Source organism: Elephas maximus, chromosome 16, assembly GCF_024166365.1.
Source record: "Elephas maximus indicus isolate mEleMax1 chromosome 16, mEleMax1 primary haplotype, whole genome shotgun sequence".
Classification (NCBI taxonomy): domain Eukaryota; kingdom Metazoa; phylum Chordata; class Mammalia; order Proboscidea; family Elephantidae; genus Elephas; species Elephas maximus.
In genome coordinates this window covers 82,816,462-82,832,603 of record NC_064834.1, presented here as the reverse complement: position 1 = coordinate 82,832,603, position 16,142 = coordinate 82,816,462, and the positions used below count along the sequence as shown (strand labels likewise).

The following is a 16,142-nucleotide window of genomic DNA, read 5'->3' as shown; positions in this document are numbered from 1 at the left end:
GCTGCACCTCCTCCCTCTGCGACCCGGCTGCCCGACTTCTTGCAGAATCTGCTCGTCGTTCCTTTTTCCTATGCATATACTTCTTTGAGGATCTGACCTAAAGAGGTATAGGGCATGGGAAAATGGGGCGACGGGGTCCTCCTCAGAGGCCTCGCCAAGCTGCTCCAGCCTCCAGGGCCCCAGAGTCCTGGCCCTGCCTCTGCTCTTCTCCCGGTGGTTGGCCCCGGGGCTTCGGGGCCTCCCCTGGGGATGTGAAGGGATCAACCTTGTAGGACAAGGGGGCACGTGGGGACGATGCTGATCTGTCGTTCTGGGAGCCGGTGGGCTGCAGAGACGGCTGGGAGCCGTCTGGTGCTCTGGAGTGAATCTGACGGGTGGGGGGTCTTGGTGGGTGACAGAAGATGCTCAGGCAGGGACAGGCTGTTGCACCTGTGTCTGTGCAGAGATGCCTGGGTTCTGGGCTCCGGCGGCGGTGGGGCAGTCCTCGGCGGGAGTGGGCATTAGGGGGCCAGGCGGGTGGCAAGGGAAGACTGGTGACTTTTTCTCTGGAAATTGTCTTTCCAGGCAACAGAACTGTGTGTATGTATGACCCTCTTCCCACAGGAGTGCACGGGTGGACTTGGTCTGTGCACACAGAGACAGGAGAAGCAGGCTGGACCTCAGCGGTGGTGGTCAAACGCGTTTATTTCTCCACACCTTTATTGTGATTTTTTATCATGAGTGCGTACTGATTTTCTAATTAGAAATGTCAATAAAGCTAATTTTATTTAAACTTCCTCACTGTGGTAATTAACGTCTTGTTTTTTGATGGACAAGTACAGGAGGCCACACCTCCTTGACATTGGTAGGGGGACACGACACTGGGAGGGCAGGCTGTGGGATACTTAATTCAGGACTCATAAACACGAAGGGGATAAAATGGCTTCCAGGTGCCCCACCCCTTTCTGAGGACCGGGACACTGGGTGGGGGATGGGGGGCACATCGGCATCCTGGACCTCCCTGGAGTCCAGGTGGTGTGGCTGGGAGGGGCTGAGTTAGAGGTCTTGAGTATTTCTGGGGGAGGGACTGAGGGAGGGTCTAGGTGACTGTGGGGAGCTGCTGTCCTGTGACGCCCACCGCACCCCAACAGTCCCCTTGGCCCTGGCCTCCTGCCCTTCTGCCTGGCGCTGTGGCCTCTGGGCACCATCCTGGCCCTTTCAGCTCCGCCTAGCCTGCTCGTCACGGTGGGAGCTGGCTTGTGCCCGGAACCTGCGTCTTTAATTTGCTGAAGCAGAAAAACAGCAAAACTGACCCTTATGAACCACTGGGTTTTGGCTGCGGCTCACAGGCTGTAACTTTGCACAAGGAGGCTCGAAAAGTCTGTGAGACCCCCCTCCCCAGCCCAGTCCCTGGGACCTGCCCATCAGCATCACCCTTGTCCAGCGCCTTGTCGTAGAAGCTGCTGAGCCTTTATCCATTCATCCTGGAAGCAAATGGCGCGATTAGCTCTTTGCCAACAGGCGCCCCTTTATCAGCAGCCCGCCCACCCAGCTGGGCAGGCCTGCCTCTCCCTTAATCTCATCTGATAGTGCTCCTTCAAAGGGCCATGAGCCCTCCGTGTGGGAGGGGCTGGGGGAAGAAGGGCCAGGCCAAAGGGCGGGGGCTGGGGGCTGCCAAGTGGGGGGAGGCCTGGACCATGTGTGGGATACACCCCACCTGCACACAGCCCACCCCATCCCCGCAGAGGAGCTGCGGGTACAGGCTTGCTGTGGTAGACACAACCTCCCCACCAGACACTTGCAGTGCCTCTCAGACACCCATGTCCCATGTCATGGGCACCAGGAGAGGACAGTGGACTGCAGGCATGGATGGATCAGGGTTCCCAAGGGTCTGCCTTATCCTCCACTCTTACTTATCCTGTGGCCACATGGCCAACACCAGGGTGCAAGCATAGCTCCTGGGCCCAGGGGAAGGAGAGCCCCGCCCCAGCATCAGTGTCCCCATCCAGGATCACTGGGGTGTCAGGTGGCCTTGCTGGGTCATGTACCCTTGTCATGCTCCTGATGACCCCACCTTGGTTGGACTGGAAGCTCCCTGGGCAGGGAGAACAGTGATGCTCACTTAGGATGGCGTCACAGTTCCCTAGTGCTGCTGGAACAGAAAGACCACACATGGGCAGCTTCAACAAGCAGAAATTTATTTTCTCACAGGTTAAGAGGCTGCAAATCTCAATTCAGGGCCCTGGCTCTAGGGGAAGGGTTTCTCTCTCTGCCGGCTCTGGGGGAAGGTCCTTGTTCCTTGCTTCCTCCGTGATCTTCATGTGATGTGGCATCTACCTTCCTCCATCTCTGCTTGACTTCTTTCTTGTTTAATCTGCTCCTTTTATATCTCAAAAGAGAATGACTCAAAACACACCCTATACTAATACTGGCTTATTAACATAACAAAGAAAGCCGATTCTCAAACGGGATTATAACTACGGGTATGTTGTTGGTGTGGGGGTTAGGATTACAACACATATTTTTTTGGGGGGGGCACAATTCAATCCTTAACAGCCGGGCAGGGACTGTGACCTTCAAGACCCCTGGGTCATTGAGTGGAGCCCAGCCTCGCCAAATGAAGGTCCAGACATCAGCTCTGAGCAGTAAATCCCAGCTGGGGAGCCTGGAAGGGCAAGGACAAGGACAAGGACAGGTCAGGTGGGTACAGGGGTGGGGTGGGGCACACCGGGAAGACCGGCAGCCATGGTCCAGGGAGTTTAGGGCTTGGGGGCGCTTCCTGTTCACCTGCCACCTTGCTATTTGCAAATAACCCCAGGTCTGGGGGTGAGAATCTTGCTGATTCGGGAAAAGGGTAGCTTGGGGCCCCCAGCTGCAGCAGCTGGTGAGGTGAGGGCAAACAACCTCTCCTGGCCTGACTTAGTACCGGGCACAGTGTGGGGGGGAAGTCTCAGCCCTGTACCCTGACCCCAGGGACACTGGCCAGGAAGTGCAGAAGCCAAGCTCTGTGGCCATGGCTCACCACAGGGAAAAAAGGTGAGGCTGGGATAATGGCCTTCCCCCCAGGAGGCAGCACATCAAGTGGTATGGGGGGAGATGCAATTTGTAGTCCTGACTATGAGTGGGGGCTGCGTTTGCTCTGCAAGCCCATTTCCTGTTTGCTCTTGGGGGAGGCATGTTGAGGTAGCCTGGGGGAGATGGGTGCTAGTGCCCTCCAGCCCTGCACCGACAGAGCTGCTGTGCTGGCTAAATGGCTCATGGATCCTACAGGTGACACAGGACATTGCAGATAAGCTTTCAACAGACATCCTCAGGGGAGAACGGGGGTCTGTCTGCAGGCTCCTCAATGCCCGACAGTCGGCTCCCCAAAAATGGAGTCTGAAGACAGCCTGCCCCCCACCCACCTGTGCCTACCCCAGGAAGGGAGGGGAGGGGAGGTGTGAACAGAAGCCCCACTTGCTCAAAGTCCAGGTGTCTCACCAGTAGACCAGTCAGTGAGGCCCAAAGCACTGGCCCAAACTGGCAAGAACCTTCTGTGACCAGGGGAACAAGTAGGAATAAGAGCCCAGGACAGAGAAAACAGTTCAGCTGGCAGCCCAGCTCTTGGTGGCCTCCGGCCTGCATGCAGTCATCACCAGTGATATGGTCCGACAGCCTCCCTGGCCCCGACCACATCTGCAAGCCCAGTGAACACCCAGAGTACTCCAAGATGCTCAGCCAGTCACACAGAAGGCCCCCCCCGAAACTCAGCAGGGACATCTGCACATGAATAGCTGTTCACTCATTACTTGAATTTTATAACAAAAGCATCCAAACCCGAAACAAACCCAGTGCCATTGAGTAGATTCCGACTCATAGTGACCCTGTAGGACAGAGTAGAATTACTCCATAGAGTTTCCAAGGAGCGCCTGGCAGATCTGAACTGCCGACTCTTCGGTTAGCAGACTCTTCGGTTAGCAGCCGTAGCACTTAACCACTACACCGCCAGGGTTTCCAACAAAAGCACACGCTCATTATAAACACTTTGAACAAGACAGAAATGAACAATGAGAAGTCTTAACAATCCCAAGACTGATGACAGTCTGATGTATGTATTTCTGCAGATAAACTTTAAAAAAGGATCATGCCTTTATTCTTGCTGGGACATGTAGTCGGTGACAGATGGTACTCAGCTTCCTTGAAAGCTGAACAGGATCCACCCTGCAGGAAAGAAACACTCAGGTGGAGACACACCGGAGCTCAGACGACTTGGACTCAGATCCAGCTCCCCGGGCAGTTCCTGGCACTCACAGGCCTCTTCCGGGAGCAGCAGATGCTACTCCCACCTTGTGCTTCAACTTTATACTGGACAAAGGGTCATTATTTCCCTTCTGGTTTCCAGCTGTGGTGGCTCCATTACAAAGGCACCCAAACCTCAAAGCTGTAAATGTAGAGCCTCACTTGCTTCTCACGGTTCACGGACTTCGTCTCTGCAGACCAAGCTGATCCGCACGCAGAATGAGGACCCTCCTTTCTTTTTTTCCAACAGGAAAACCAGTTTTTTCCAACACCTTTTATTGAATAAATTATCCATTTACCATATGCTAAAACCCCATGCGTAACACATCCATTTTGGCCTTTGATTCTGCTCCCTGACCCATCAGTTACCCCCTATGCTGACCCTTTCGGTAGTTTTCAGCGAAGGGGTGGCATTAAAATGTCTCCAGCTGTAAAACTCTGGAGTCTTAAGGTGGTCAGGGTAGGGACTCACCATGAATCATCGTACACACACAAGGCCCGCCATGTGGGAGGCGGCTGTGATGAAAAGGACAGTTAGTGTCTGTTCAGGGCAATGGCAGACCTTGCACACACCTCCTGGGGATGGGCGAAGCATCCACTTTCGGGGCTGCCAGCCTCCTCAAAAGGCACCCTCGGTTTCAGGTAGATCACACAGGCCCCAGGAGCCCCTGGATGAGGCCTGCGCCAACAAGCGCGCCTGGCCCCCAGGCTCTGGGAGGTAGTGTGTCTGAGATTGCCTGCTGCAGGGATTCCATGCAGAGGCCATCAAGACCTGCTCTACTGGGCAGGGACCCCAGAAGGAGCCCAGAGGCAGCAAAACAGCTGGGGCGGCAGGCAGGGGTGCCCCACGGTAAAACAGCTGCAAGCCACTACCCAGGACAGGAGACGGTGGATGGATGGCCAGGGGCCCGTAGAGGGGTCCAGAGAAGGGGACACTGAGCTGTGAGTCCTGCAACTGGCGTTTGTGTTTCATTCTACGATTCTGAAACCAAGTTTTTATCTGTGGGAAACAAACCAGGCAGGGGTGAGAACAGACCGCCCCCGTTCACCCAGCCTCCCCTCCCCCCCCCCATGGCCTACTCACCTGCACCTCAGTCAGGTGCATCTCTTTGGCCAGCTTCTTCCGCTCCTGGGGGCCCAGGTACTGGTGAAGCTTGAAGGCGCTCTCCAGGGTGCTGATCTGAGCTGTAGTGAAGGCCGTACGCACCCGGGGAGCCCGCAAAGGGTCTGGCTCCTTGTTCAGCCCTGGAACGGGAAGATGGGTGAGAGTCTACCCACCTGGGACATGCTCCCCGCTATGTGAAAGTTGCCCTGAGCTTCGGGGTTACTTAGGCAGCAGACGCAGCGGCCAAAGGTGGATGGGCAGCCCCTGTGTCCCTGAAGCAGGGGCAGCTCCAGTTTCTCTCCTTACTCCACCATTCCAATATCCTGCTCAGTCTCCCAGCTCAAGGGTGGAGGGGGTCCAGAGCAGGACATGTGTATTGGAGGAAGGAGACAAAGGTTAGAGTGGTTTGGGCTGAGAGGGGCAGTCCTGGTGCAGATTCCACCAGCCAGTGCCCCAACCTAGAGCCACCCTCACTCACATCCCTCCAGAAAGCAATTTCTTTTCCCTGCAGCCAATTCACCAGATGAGGACAGATGGGGCAGAGCAAGAGGGACTTTCCGGGGAGGGTCCACTACGTACAAAAGCCTGGGGCACCCAGAGAGCCAAGGGGAGGTCAACCTTTCTCATCGACTTGTTCACATTTGGATTTAGTCGGGAGCCAAGGCAGACACCCATTAACCTGGACCTGCTGTGGGTCTTTGCAATAAATATTTCACTTCACCCAAGTATGAAATTATTCCAAACGAATCACTCAAACTTTAAAAAAAAATTAAAAATCATAGATACCAATCTCATTGTTGACCAAGTAGGACTTTAAACCTAAAAACAATGGATTAAATTACAATGGACTAGAAAACAAACAGCAAAAAATCTTGTCAGCACATGACAAAGGGTTAGATAAGGATTATGGAGCCGCTGGCCAGGCCCCCAGGCGAGACTCCCAGGCACAGAAATGCAAAGGTGGCCTCTTGGTCTGCAGCCCAGCCCCAGCGGCCACTTCAATCACACCCATGGAGCATTCTTAAAATGCCAAGATTCCAGGTCTGCTGAGAACGGGCTCAAGTTTGGAGCCAAGTGAAGACCCCCTTCATTTTGGGGGTCAACGATGACCTCTCTGCATTGGCCAGTCTCACAGCTTTAGAAGCAACGGTCTTTCCCAGTGACCCGGGTCTCAAGGGCTCAGTGTAGAGCTTGAGGACCACATGCACAAAGACACCAGAGCCACCGTGCGTGACAGGCATAGCTGGGAGACAAGCTGCCCTCTGGGTGTGGGGTGGGGTAATTTCACGAGGACAAGTTACTGGAGTGCCCTCGGGCAGCAGGCCTGGGCTGGACGTAGCTGGGAACTGGGAAGATGCTGTGGCTGGCAGAGGGCCGAGGCAGGGCAGGGCTTGCAGGGCTGGTACCATAGAGGTGCCTGCAGGTGGCTTCCCTCTGAGGGGAAGCGCTCGCTCGCTCACTTGCTCGCTCACTCACTCACTCACAAGGGGACATCATCACTGCCCTGTAAAAACCACCGAGTGGACAGGGTGTGTTCGTGTGTTCCTTGCCTTGCAAGAACCTCCCCAACGCCCACTCCGATCTGGGAAGGACTTTCCCCTTCAAGACCTACCAGCCACAGGTGTCCCTCGCACACGCAGATCTGGGGTCTTAGCCCCATCGATGGCCATGTTCTGAGGGGGCTCCCCTCTGCTGGGCACCCAGACGGGGGCAGTTAAGCCCCTCCAAGAGACCTCGCTGGGCCTGGACGTGCATATTGGCCCCGAGTGGCTGCTCTGGGCTAGCCAGTCCACGGAGAAGAAACTGGAGTGTGGTTTGTGGCCCTGGTGCAGGTCGGAGGAGGGAGGCATGGCCGGTCAGGCGGAGGATTTGCCGAGGACTGGATAAGTGACGGGGCTACTCAGAGGATCCCCCGAAGGCCAGGGGACCACGCAGAACACTCACAGAGGGCCAGACAAAGAAGATCCCCCAGGGCCGGGGGGCCACGCAGAGGATGAGAGTGGAGCTGGACCGGTGAGCCGGGCTGGGCACAGGATCCACTGTGGGCAGATGGGGCCGGGGGGCCACACAGAAAATGGAAGAGGATTGGACACGTTGGCCAGGCCCAGCACAGGATCTGCCTGGGGCTGAGGAGGGCCGGGCTGAGTTTATAAACGAGGGTGGGGGGGTGGTGGGGGGGAGAAGGGTCGGTTTGCTTAGGAGGCTGCAAATCCCCCAGATAAGGAGTACCTAATTGCCTTCATTGAGAAGCACAAAGGAGGCCATTCACACCTCCCTCGGCTCCAAGATGTCTGGGGGAGGGCGGGGCTGCTGCCCAGCCCGCTGAGGGTTTGGGGACCTGTTACATCCTTTCATCTGCCCTAGCCGTGAGGAAGGGGAGGAGTGGCTGCCTCCTATAGGGCCGCCCAGCCCCCGCTTGCCCCGAGCGGCGCTAAGCGGTGGGGGCAGGAAGTTCTGCTTCTCCAGCCCCCCTCCCCAGCTGGGACTGCAGGGCGGCTGGGGGGAGATGACAGAGGTTTCAGTTTGGAAGAGGTGCCCCGCTGACCGAGGAGAAGGCAAGCACGGCTCTGTGTCCGCTCGCCGGCTGTCTGGCTGGGGAGGGAAGGACCCCTGTGGCTCCGGCTGGCCCTCCCTCGGCGCCGACTCGCGCCGCCCTAGCCCGGGCCATAGGCCTGGCCCCACCGCAGGGGCTAACTCGGTGCTAGTGGCGCCGCCTTCGGATCTGCCACGCCTGCGCAGCAGGGAGGGCGGGTTACTGGCCCCGGTGCGGACGGCTCCCCGGGGTAAGGGGGCGCCGGGCCACCGCGCTCTGCCGCGGTCCCGACCTCTGCTTTAGCCACGCGGCCGCTCCCCAGGTAGCAGGCCGCCCCGCGTGTCCCCGCCTTGCTGTGCTAGCCGACACTCCTTGTGGGAGACAGGCCACGTAGGCCTCCCCCATCCCAGCCCGCCCCCGGCGACTGCTTCACTCCGAACTCTCCTGCGTCCACGTTCCGGGCGCCGCGCTGGCCTGGGGAAAGCGGACGGCAAAATCGCCGCCGCCCGAGAGAGGCGACAACGCAGCCAGCGGGGTCCAGCGCGGTGGGCGCCCATTGCCTCGCTCTCCCCGCTATTCCCCCATCACTAGCTTCTCTCTGCTCCTTCCTGCCGGCTTCCCGCCCCCAACCTGTGCCGGGGGTGGGGGTGGGGGTTGCCTTCCCTGGACCTCTATCCCGTGACCCCTGCTGGATCGCATCTGTTGCTCCCCGACGATGGCCACGGCGAGGCAATGCCTCGGGAGCCCGCCGGGAGCGGCCCTGGGTGCACCTCAGGGCGCACGGAGTCCTGGGGCGCTCGTACTGCTGCTCCTCCCCCCTCCCCCCACCAGCGGACGTAAGCAGTGTGTCCTCCACACCCACTCACCTGGTGGATAGCAAAGGCCCTCGGTACTCCCCTGGCCATACACCCTCAACCTCCACCCCCGGAGCCTGTCGGGCTACAGGGGAGAGGGAAAAAAACGAGGTCTGGGAGCCCGCTGGTCGCCCTGGTCAGGCCCCCCATTTGGGCCTTCCTCAGGGGCCTTGGCCGCCCAGCCTTTGGTCACTGCTTCTGCAGGGGTGCGCTGGGGAAGGCTTGGACCTGCCTCTGGGAGGGAGGTCTGAGAGGCTCTGAGGGTAGCAGCCCCCCTCCCCGCAATAATTGCTCAATGTGCACTGAACAGGCTAGAGAAGCACAGGTAAAAAGGAACACTTGTTGAACATTTTTGCCATGTTCAAAAGCACTTATTACATGAAAACAGCACATACCACACTTTCTGAAACTCGGTCAACGTTCATTTCTCTAAGGGCCAGCGTTTCTTGGCCCCTTGGCCCCCGTGCCTGTAGAGCCAGCTCTACCAAGTGATGCCCGTGAGGGGGGGTGTGGGGTTCTGGTGCTCCTCTGACACTGCTCCTGCTTCCACCTTCCTACCTGTGCACCTGAGGTCCTAGCCCCTCCTTGCTCTCTGGCAAACACCTTCATTTGCCTAAACTGGCCACCTGCCCTGAACAGAGGGAAGAAATTTGCTCAAGGGTCCCACCTCAGTCTGCAGGTACCCTCAGGTCTACTCAGCGGGGTCTGGGGGCCTCTCCTGACTGAGCTCCCCACAATCTCTTACCATCAGGGTGGTCTCCTGTCACCCCATCAGCACTCCTCATCACAGTCCCCCCTTGCCTCCACACATACCCTGGGTGTTCCCTTCTCCCCACGAGCTGATGGCCAAGGCCTGTTTGCTTACTTGGCCTCCCAGCAGTGTCGTGGACTGACCGGGCCCTCCCCTGCCCAGCTCCTGGGCCCCCTTGCACCAGTGTTCTACTGCTCTAGGCCCCTTTGCCCACCATTCCTCCAAATGATTAAATGTAGGCTGGAAAATTAAAAAAACAAACATAGGCTGGAGCCTTTGCTCCACAGACGCAGACCTCCTTGCCCGGATAGCAGCTCAGACCTGGTGGCTTCAGCCCAGACCCATCTCCTGAACCCCACACCTGCACACTGGTGTGGGCTCCACAGAGCCTGCCGGAGCCATGTTTCAGCAGGGTGACGGCTGAGCCCAGCCTCCCACTCGCAATGTGTGATGATGCCTGCACTGGGGAGGGGTGAGCCCTGGGCTTCAGGCCTCCCTAACTAATCCCCGCTCTACTCCCCCTGGCTCCACAGACACCTTCTCAAATTGTGTTCATGATTTGGAAGCAACTCCCACCCCTAATATACAACACTTCTAAAGTCAGACTTCCCACTCAAACCTTTTCTTCCCAGGGGCCTGTCCTCCATCCATCCAGGTGCCCCCTGGACACCTCACTCTACAACCCCTTCTCCACATTGACTGGCTGTACCACTGCCCACCCTGCCCTTCTCACTTCAGCCCACAGCTGTGTGCCCCCATCATCACTGGGGAGGGGGTGGGTCTTGCTTCTCCCTCCTGCTGCAGGTCAGGTTCTCTCCTTCACGCTCCCCTCCACACCCCCACTTCCCCTCATGGCCTTCCTCCCCTTCCCTTAGGCTCCACTCCTTGTTCCAGGGCTCCCTGACTCCTTTGTCCTCCTCCTGAAATGACACAATCTGAGTGTGTAGGGGAGCAACGTATGGACAACCCCAACCCGGCTGGGCTGAGACTCTGTGAAGAGATGACCCGGTGGGTTGAAGGGTCTCAAATTCTGAAAGGGTGAGTGGGATGAGGCGGAGCCCACGCAGCCCACCTGTGCGGGAAGCTTCGGGCTGGACCTTAGAGTGGATCCTGGGGTGACCTGTCTACCTCACTGGGTTTCCTGTCTGCTGAGTGAGGTCCCAGGCTCAGGCCTTCTGTTCTGGGGGGAAGCATCAGGAACCCGTCCCACCTCAGCCCCATTAGGCCCCACTTCTGCCCATCCTCTGAGGCTGCAAGGATGCAGGCTTGGGGACACCTCCCTCCCCCTTCACTGGGGGCTGGCAGGGAGGCTGGGCCCCGGGGACCAAACCTAAGGGGTCTTGGGGGAGGTGGGAATGGTCTGGGAAGCTAGGAGATGCTAGAGGACACAACCCAACCAGCTGACGGGGCCACAGGAGAGGAGTGAGGCAGGAGGGTCCTGTCCAGCCTGCCTGAGGTTAGAATCCACTTTCCAGGTAAACAGGACACACTTCAAATACTGCCCCACAGTACACAGCAAGCCCCCCATGAACTCCCTTGGGATTTGGGAACATTTAAAACACCATCTATTGGTGGGACACTATGTAGGAGACATCACAGTGAGAGGAATGGATATAAAAGAGGCTACACTTGGGAGATAAACAAGCCAAGTCCCTGGGTGGTGCAAACGGGCAACGTGCTTGGCCGTCAACTGGAAGGCTGAAGTTTGAGTCCACCCAGAGGTGCCTTGCAAGAAAGCCCTGGTTACTTCCAAAAAATCAGCCACTGAAAACCCTATAGAGCAGTTCTACTCTGACACACACGGGGCTGCCAGGTGTGTCAGAGCAGAACTTTGTTTTGTGTTTTTCTTTTTAGTTTTGAACTTAGTTACTTCAGTTCCATTTTCAGGGATAAATGTGGACATCAGAGGGCACACAGACAGCAGGACCAATGAAAGAAGAGAAAGAAACGTAGCTTGTCCTGAGATAGGAAGCCCTGGTGACGCAGTGGTTAAGAGTTTCACTGCTAACCAAAAGGTCGGCAGTTCAATCCACCTGCCACTCCTTGGAAACCCTATGGGGCAGTTCTACTGTCAGCCTATAGGGTTGCTATGAGTCGGAACTGATGGCAGTGGGTTTGGTTTTTGGTTTTTCTTATAACCAATATATCAAATCTCTGGAAAAAGCCAAAACTTTACATGGGGCCAGACTTTAGATGGGTCAGGGACAAGGACACGCAGGCGACTGGTATGAGTAATTCCGTACCATCTGATTCCAGCCAATTGGCCTCCAACCAGAAATCACACAGCATCTAGGAGACCCCGGTTTTACGGGATGTACAGGGGCCAAATGATGATGAAGAGAGTTACAGGTCCTAGTGGAGGCTGGACTCGATCCTGCAGAGGGTGGCGCTAAGCCAGGTCTCTGAGGCTGCCCGGGGGGGAGGGGGCAGGCCCCACGGCAGGGACAGAGCAGCTCCGACAGGCGGCAGCAGCTACCTCTGCTCTAGGCTGGCAGGGACAGGCAGTGTGCACAGCTGGAGGGCAAGGTGCCTTGTCAGCCCAAAGGAACAAGAGGATCTTGGTGGCCAGAAACCAGGAAAGGGGCGGGCCAGGTAGCTGGCCAGGCTAAGTTCGGCACCTGCTGCATGTCGGGGAGGGGGGGTGGGGAACGGGACAAACCGTTGGCGCCTAAGTGGGCAGCCAGCGAAAAGAATGGAATGTGTTTGTGTGTGTATCAGTCACACATCAGAACAAATGCACACCGCTGGCCAGTGGGCACCTCTCAGCACACCACAAAGTACCCTAAAAAAGGGGATGGGGGAACGAGGTGTAACACCAGGACAAGGCTGCCTGGCGAAAACCCTAGCTGACCGGCCACCACACAACAGAGGCAGTGAGGCTCAATCTCACCAGTCACAGGTCAAGGACGAGGCACTTCTGTAGAAACAGTCATTAACAAGTGTGAATGGGCTGACCGAGAGGCTCCAAGCACACAAGGTGACACCAATCCGAGCAGATCCTAGGAGACCCCACATGGGGTTGTCTCCTGCAGACCCGGGCTCCAGTGAGGGGTGGGGGCGGCGCCCTGTCCTGTCTGCCTTAGACCACCTCCCTGGCCTGGGCTCTGCCCTTCAGGGTGTGTGGCAGGAGCCTGTGTTTGCAAGCAGCTGGGGCTCCACCCCCAGCAGGTTTTGGAGCCTCCCAAAGGCAGCAGCAATGCAGCCCTGCGAGGTAAAGGAGTGTGCCTGAAACGAGGAGATGCTCAGGTTGGGGTCTTCTGGATTCGATTTCTCCCGGCTGACTCCCAGGACCTGCTCAGGCTCTCATTCCTGGAGCTGCCAGCTGTCCACATGCCGATGAACGGTGGTTCAGCATCCCCAGAAACGGGTGTGGGGGAGGGGCTGCAACCCCTGGGGAACTGGGCCCTCCCGAGAACGAGCCAGCAGTGACGCTGACACCGCCTACCTTGAGCTATGTGGCCTGGGGCAAAGCTCTCAGGCCCGGAACGGGCCCCCGCAGTTATAGAGAGGACGGAGCAATCCGCAGTGTATTGTAATGCAAACACATTATCTCCACCCAGGAGAGCGGGATTTCAGAAACCTCCACCTCCTGCCGACCCCACCCCCACTCCAAGCCGAGGAGTGGCCCGGGGTGGAGCCTGCAATCAGGACTTTGAAGATGCTCCCCGAGATTCTGATGAGGCCCAGCTCAGGACTCAACGGCCCAGGCCCACCTGGGCAGCGGCTTGGCAGCGGTTGTCCCGGGCCCATCCTCTTCCTGGGGCACAGAGGGGTCTTACCTCAAGTGACACTGTAGGCTCCTTTCCTTCTTGGCACCCCCAGGTCGATCGCGGCCAAACGGTTCAAGGTCGGGTGAGGCTGCCCTAGGGCTTCGGGAAGACCCTACCCAAGACCTGGGCCAAGTGGACCCAGGGTGGCCAGGAGGGCCTTGGGCTCCAGCCCGAGAATGCTCACTTATCCAGACCCACCCCTGCCCCCATTCACTGGCTCCCCAGGGAGGTCCCGAGGCTATTCACCTACTGGCTGGTCTGGCCCTGAAAGACCTTCTGGTAGCTGGGGCCTGGTGTAGCCCTGGGAACACTGGGACGCCGTCAGGGAGCCGTGAACCTGCAGCCTTTCCCCCTTGGAGACCGGCCTCGGAAGGGAGGTTCTGATCAGCATGCCTGTTTGGGGGATCCCAGCCTGGAGCCACATTTGGGCGCACTTCTTGGTGAGCGCTGCTTGTTTCAGGCCGCAGCAGCCAGAGCCCTCAGGGGCCCCTCTCCAGAATATGGAGGCATTTAACCTTGTCTCGACCTTCGCGCAAGCCCAGACACCAGGCCCGCCCCCCGCCTCCGGCCAGGCCCTCCCCGCAGGGGGTCTTTCCGGCCAGGGCGCGGATCTACACAGCTAACAGGCGCACGTGGAAAACAACCTTTTATTGAAAGTACTGGGCTTGGAATAGAAGAGGGCCACAAGAAGGGCTCAGGGCGGAGGATTGGGGTATCGGGTGGCCTCACTCCCGCAGGCCCCCCAAGACACCCCTCTCGGCGGAGGCGTTTCCCAGGATGAAGCCCACCGCCACAGACACGGTCTGGTCAAAGGATCCGCGTAGCTGCTCCACGTGCTGGTTCAGAGTCAGCAGTTGGTCGCGCAGCGGGCCCAGGGTGGCCGCGATGTGGCCCAGGTGCCCCAGGGTTTCCAGAAGGGCGTCGTTCAGCGACGAGGGAGCGCGAGGGGGCGCGCGCTCCCCATGGCGGCCAGGCAGCGGGCCCGGGTACCCCTCGGTGGGGGTTGGTGCCGACGACGGGGAGCTGGGGGCGCGGGAGGGCGCAGGCTCCTGGGGGAGGCCGGGGAGCGGGTCCGCGCCCTCTAGGGCGCGGGGGGGAGTGAAAGTGGCTGCTGGGCCGAGTGTCGGCGGCGGCGGGGAATCCGGGGCGCGGGGCGCGTCCGCAGACTTCAGCGGGGACGGGCTGAACCTGAGCGTCCAGGTGTGTTCTGCGTCGTGGTCGCGGTCGGCCAGCAGCAGCGAGGCATCTGGGAACGCGGAGCGGAGGTCGGGTCCCCCAACCTGGGTGCAGTGCCCGCCCCGCCCCCTCCTCCCGGGTCCCCCCGTCCCCTCCCCCTCCCGGGGTGGCCGGTCCCGCAGCAGTACCTGGCTCGTTAGGGGCAGGGGCGGGCGCGGGCGCGGGCGCTCTGGAGGCTGGGCGGCGGCCGCGCGGGGGGCGTCCGGGCCCTGGGGAGCGGCGGCGGCCGCGCCTATGCCCGTGGTCGCCCAGCAGCGCCATGAGCTCGCGAATCTGCGCGTCGAAGGGCCCCGGGGGCTGGCCTTGCGCGTCGCGGACTTTATCCTTGAGGAATTTGTAGCGGCGACGGCACTGCGCGGGCGTGCGCCGCACTTGCTGGCGGGCCAGCGCGGCCGACACACGGCGGTAGGTGGGCAGCGCCTGGCGGCGGTCCAGCAGCAGCGAGCGCCACACGGCCGGCTCCAGCAGCGTGGCCAGCAGCAGCTCCGTCTCCCGGGCGCTCCAGGGCGTGCGCTGTGCCGAGCCGGGCGACACGGGTAACACCGGCGCCGCTAGCGCGCCGGGCGGAGTTCCCGGGACGTCCCCGGCCGGCCACGGCTCGTGTTCCGGGCTGCCCGGCGACAACGGCTCAGGGGTCGCGAACGGGGCGGGCGGGGGTGGCCGTCGGGGCCGGAGCAACATCCTGAGACCGGGGCGGGCGGGGCGCCAGCTGGGCTCGGATCGCCGGGTGCGGGGTCAGAACCTGGAGGCGGGCGCCGCACGTGCCGCCCACACGCGTTCTGACGACCTGCGCGGCCGCCCTGCCCGCCCCCAGAGCGGGTCTACGCGTCCCGCCCACCCCGGGAACGCCCCTCGCGTCCCGCCCCCGCCCCGACGGGCCTGGCTCCTCGGAAGCTCCCCGCAAGGTGTAGCTTGGTGCTTTCTGGCTCCCTCATTTTCCTCCCCTTCTCGCAGGGCGGGGTCCTTCCTGGTGGGGAAGACCCTCCAAAACAATAGCGATTGCATTTTAAAACCTTTTTAATTGAAGTAAGACATAATTTGGCAAAGTGGGTGAGGCATACAGTTGTTATTTTATTGTGGTGAAGATATACACACCAGAACATCGACCACCTTTACAATCCGGTGATGTCGGTTACGTTCTGTATGTATGTTGTGCCGTAATCGCTGTCCTTTTTCAAAACATTCCACCAAACAAGAACCCCCTCCTTTCCCTCCCTCCCTCCCCCCCTGGTAACCATTAACAATTTTTGGTTTCTACATATTTACTTATTTCATATAAGTGAGGTCATACAGTGCTTGTCCCTTTGCGACGGACTTACTTTGCTCGGGGTGTCTTCATGGTTCACCTGCGTTGTGGCGTGCATCAGGACTTCATTTCCCTTTATGGCTGCAAAATATTTCGTTGTGTGTATACACCACATGTTGTTTATCCATTCATCCGTTAATGGTTGTGGTTGTTTCCGACGACTTCTGTCTGTTGTGAAAAGTGCTGCAGTGAACGTGGGTGTACAGGTTTGTTTGCCTTCCTGCCTTCACTTTTTCCGGGTATCTACCTAGGCTTTGGAAACCCTAGTGGCGTAGCAGTTAAAAGAGCTACGGCTGCTATTCAAAAGGTTGGCAGTTCGAATCCACCCGG

At 58.9% G+C, this 16,142-nt stretch overlaps 2 protein-coding genes across 2 annotated transcripts; both read right to left on the bottom strand.

Annotated features, from left to right (window-relative positions):
* Positions 1 to 4,876: 4,876 nt before the first annotated feature.
* VENTX (VENT homeobox) lies at positions 4,877 to 7,212 on the bottom strand. The gene is made up of 3 exons (XM_049855112.1): positions 6,975 to 7,212; positions 5,342 to 5,502; positions 4,877 to 5,257 (listed from the first exon to the last, which is right to left on the bottom strand). Exons 1-3 carry the CDS (start codon positions 7,210 to 7,212, stop codon positions 4,877 to 4,879), a joined length of 780 nt encoding a protein of 259 aa, XP_049711069.1.
* Positions 7,213 to 13,995: 6,783 nt separating this feature from the next.
* UTF1 (undifferentiated embryonic cell transcription factor 1) lies at positions 13,996 to 15,187 on the bottom strand. The gene is made up of 2 exons (XM_049855111.1): positions 14,635 to 15,187; positions 13,996 to 14,516 (listed from the first exon to the last, which is right to left on the bottom strand). The coding sequence occupies exons 1-2, from the start codon at positions 15,185 to 15,187 to the stop codon at positions 13,996 to 13,998; spliced, it is 1,074 nt and encodes a 357-aa protein (XP_049711068.1).
* Between the last annotated feature and the right edge of the window lie 955 nt (positions 15,188 to 16,142).